This window comes from Typopeltis vanoorti, chromosome 7, assembly GCF_054136105.1.
Source record: "Typopeltis vanoorti isolate ZY-2024b chromosome 7, IOZ_Tvanoo_1.0, whole genome shotgun sequence".
NCBI classification, from domain to species: Eukaryota; Metazoa; Arthropoda; class Arachnida; order Uropygi; family Thelyphonidae; genus Typopeltis; species Typopeltis vanoorti.
This window is the reverse complement of record NC_143555.1, coordinates 157,409,698-157,414,064: the sequence shown is the minus strand read 5'-3', so window position 1 is coordinate 157,414,064 and position 4,367 is coordinate 157,409,698. Positions and strand designations below refer to the sequence as shown.

The 4,367-nt window shown below is 35.8% G+C and overlaps 1 protein-coding gene across 1 annotated transcript; it reads right to left on the bottom strand.

Moving 5' to 3' along the window:
- Positions 1–1,170: 1,170 nt before the first annotated feature.
- Positions 1,171–1,887, bottom strand: LOC150105235 (zinc finger MYM-type protein 1-like). Its single transcript, XM_090395145.1, has one exon. The coding sequence runs from the start codon at positions 1,885–1,887 to the stop codon at positions 1,171–1,173; it is 717 nt and encodes a 238-aa protein (XP_090251271.1).
- Between the last annotated feature and the right edge of the window lie 2,480 nt (positions 1,888–4,367).

The window sequence follows — 4,367 nt, the reverse complement described above, 5'->3', positions numbered from 1 at the left end:
CAAGATTAGATCCTTCAGGATAATCCTCCTCCTAAAGACACTTCAATGCAATCACACTTATGTAACCAACTTCGATTACATCACGAAATCATCCACCAGAGGACTTACACTTCCCACAACCTTCCGAATGCCCAGACCTGCACCATCTCCTCCTAAACTACCTCATTTTTACAAAGATGCTCTACAGCGGTGGAAAAACACAGAACTTCGTCTCACACTGACAGGGCCGGCTCTAGAATTGTTGTCGCCTCGTGCAATCCATTACTTGCCGCCCCAGCACCAACATCAAATTAATTTTGGAATTTTGAAAACCATTATGTTCAACATTAGCTTCATGAGCATTAATTTTAAATATAATACCATTAATAATAATGCACTGATAAAGGGATTAAAATACTGCATATTCATAAAATAAACCATCGACTTCATCAATTGACAATTAAATGAAATGTAGGAATAATTTATTACTTACATATATGGAATGATCTTCACTTGTACAATGGTGAATTGTTGAGTTACACTTAACTATAGAATGTACACGTTATAGTTTTAGCACTATTTTCACATTATTTTGATTAGAATTTATATTGTTTTTAGTATCTACTGATTAAAAATACATTTTTCTTGCTTTCCTATTTGCAAAATCAGAAATTAGGTCTGCATAGTCTAATTTCTGACCGATTTCATGTTAAATTGAAATCATGGCAAGTCCTTCCAATCTTGTTTCGGCCACTGTTGAGCGAAAGTTTTAATAAGATTCAGTTTTGAGAAATGACGCTCACCACTTGCAACCGTCACAGGCAATGTCAGTAATATTCTTAGAGCGACAGCGACATTCGGAGCAGAGTTATTTTCAACAATAAAACGAAAAACTTCAATTGGCGGCGTATTTTCTGGTACTAATTTGGACACTACTTTCAGTTCATAACATGGCTCATTTGCATCGATGTCTCTATTTTCTTCATGTGTTAAAACGGCTTCTAGGTTTTTACAATTGTCTAAGAGCTCATTTGTCGTCTCAGATTTTAATTTAGTGATGTTATATAAAAATGAAAAATGTGAACTGTGATGTTCCAATTGCTCGAACCTTTCTTCGATAGAATTAGTTGCAACATCAATAATAAAAAAGAAAAACTCAACTTTGAATTTTGTTTTGGGATCTAAAATAGGTTAATCTCTTGCTTCATAAGCATTCTGCTTTTTCTGCTGACGCAATCTGGTACTTTCGAATGTTGGTTTCAAATCAGCATCAGCTTCGACTTTCTCAGGTAATGTTGTAGCATCGACAAGAAAATTTTGAAATGATTTATCATTTCTGAGATTCTTAAGACTTTTGAGAACATTACCCAATGTTGTTATGGTGCTAGACAATTCCATCTTAATGCTTTGCAGCAGTTTACTTGCAACATTAATTTCATTTAAAACATAGTGCCATATAACCAGACAACATAAAAATTGAAAGTCTCTAAGTTTCAGAGCAAGGGATACAGCTTCGTGTCTCGCCATTTTGTCTACTGACTCATCATCAGCAATTTCTATCACTGCATAATAAAACTCCTCAATATAGTATCTTAAAGGACGAATAGCGTCGATTCTAGATTCCCAGCGAGTTGTACTTAATGGCTTGGGCGTTAGAGTTGTAATATGTGTCTTAAGGATTCCCCAACGCAGCGTTGACGCTGAGAAAAACACATACAATTTCTGAACCGTTTCAAAAAATGAAATCCCTTCTCTAGATGACATTGCGACATCATTGACCACCAAGTTGAGAGAATGAGAACAGCAAGGGATATAAAAAGCTCTTGGGTTCGAGTCCCTAATGCGTTGTTGAACTCCTGAATGCTTTCCTTTCATGTTCGATCCATTGTCATAACCCTGGCTACGCATGTTTGCGATTGGAATATTCATGTCTGATAATTTTCTTACGATACATTCGGTTAACGCTGAGCCTGTATGAGCTTCCACAAGAATGAAACCAAGAAAATGATATCATGATATCAGTTGGATCCGTATTAACAAATCTTACAATTAATGTTAATTGTTCAATGTGGCTTACATCGGGAGTACAGTCTGCAACTATGCTGTAATATTTAGCTTTCTCGACCATAGAAATTATTTTTTTTTATGGTTCCAGAGAGGAGAGCAATCAATTCATTTTGAATATTTTTCCCAAGATAATGTTGGGCGGAACCACAAGCTACTCTCATTAAATGTTCAGACATAGCACAGTCAAATCTGGCAATCAGTTCAACAAGCTGTAAAAAATTTCCATTATTAGGGTCATATAAAATATCAGATGTTCCACGAAATGGTAAGCATTGTTGACCCAAGAACTGGACAACAGCAATTAGGCGTTCTATTATGCTCCTCCAGTGCCGAATTTCTGAATTTAATAACTTTTGCTGCATTGAATCAATTGTCTTTTCTAATTTAAGCCTGGACGATAATTCAATCCACTTTTTATGGGACTCCAAATGGTTTTTGGATTTCTCGTGTTCATTAAGATACACATACAAATGACCCCAATCATTATACCCATCAGTAGTGAATGACATTATTACAGGAAAACAAGATACAGAATCTTTTTCTTTTGAATACACTAACCATGATCGATTAACATGTTCTCCATTGCTTAGTTCTCTGGTGTAAAAATTGAATGAAAATTTCCTACCATTAGAGCTGCGCGGAAAAATGAAATCACTGTTTGGTTTCTCTGGCGGGCCCTTTTTTACGATTTCCAGTCTTTCGGCATCGCTTAAAGAAGGATTCCATCTAGCTGGATCAGTGTACCTATCAAGTTCATCACTTAAATCTCTAGATTCGGAAATTGTCATGTCAGTCTCATTTTCGAGATTCCTTGCAATGTCTATGTTACTGGGATCCGAGTTAGAAGTACTCGCCATGAGCTCAGAATCATTGGTTTCGGTACATTTACTTATTTCCCCCTGCCCTACATCAGCTGATTCAGTTTTTAGATATTTAAGTAATGTCCCGCTATGTTTTTGAATATCACGTTCTTTTTCCAGTTTCCGTTTGCGATATTCTGCATCTGATAGTTTTTTCTTTTATCGGACATTGTAATCTATTTGAATATCAAAATTGTTTTAAAGCCTACAATCAAATATTATTATTAGTATGGTATTATTTAGTAATTAATGGAGGTTGAAACACTGTACTAACTACTCATTTACATAAAACTCAAAAAATCTTATCACTGTCACTAACACTCAGCAAAATCAACTTTCCTTAACACACGCTCAAAAACAAGTGAAACGTTCTGGAGATTACAGTATCGACGGCCGTTACTCTAAGAGAAGGACTCTAGTGAAAATTTCAATTACTTCATATATGACTCGTTTTCTAGCACACGTGTCTTGCCTCAGGCAGTAATTCATATAATCGGATTAAGTTCCAAGTTCCCGTGTTTAGTTCACAATGTATGCATACCCAATACTAAGAATTAGCATGATTAATACAACTAACAAGTACAAGTTTTTACAAATATATTACGATATATTTTACAAAATAGTGACACACAACAGTAGCTAATATTTTAACATTTATTCTGATGTACAAAATTGGCCTTGGGAATGGCAGATTATGTGAAACTCTGAACGAGATACTATTATATTATAATTCTTCTCATTCAGAATTTAACACCAGCTAACAGTGGGAAATGCAATTCATAGTAAGTTAACAAGCTCAAGATGGAAAAATAATATCGCATAACGAACTTTTAAACGTAGTTTTATTGCAGACTCCATTGTTGCATATGCAAGGAATAGAGAGGAGAGGCGAGAGGGAAAGAGAGTAAGCGAAGAATAACTCACATAGCTTCGATTACGCGAGTATCATTGGTCGACGGATTGTCGGAAATAGAAACAGCATCATGGGCATAATAAGTCACTGGTCAACTTATTATAAAAACTGCGATCTTACGCAATATTATTGTTATTATTATTATTATTATTATTATTATTATTATTATTATTATTATTATTATTTATTCCACGTCTTCATTTTATTCACTTTCTTTTGGCCGCCCCCCAAAAAAATTACCCGTGCAAATGCACGCGTTGCACCGTCGGTAGAGTCGGCCCTGCACACTGACAGGATCAACAGACTCAGCTGTACTTACAGAACCACTATTTTCGAACAGAAACATCAAAAGTCTCACAACTGGCGAGCCCTTTCTTTTCCCTACATGGAACTGGGCAGGAATAAGAATCATAGGGGACCTCCTGACCCAGACCCTAAAGTGGAAAACATTCACAAGCCTACCAATGAAGAACCCAAAAACTGAAAAGCAATATCAACAGATGCAAGCTGCTATTATAAAAGCCTATCCAAATATCGCTACACCTCGG

Coding starts and splice junctions, on each gene's coding strand:
- LOC150105235 (XM_090395145.1), bottom strand. CDS start 1,887: ATGCGTAGCCAGGGTTATGACAATGGATCGAACATGAAAGGAAAGCAT.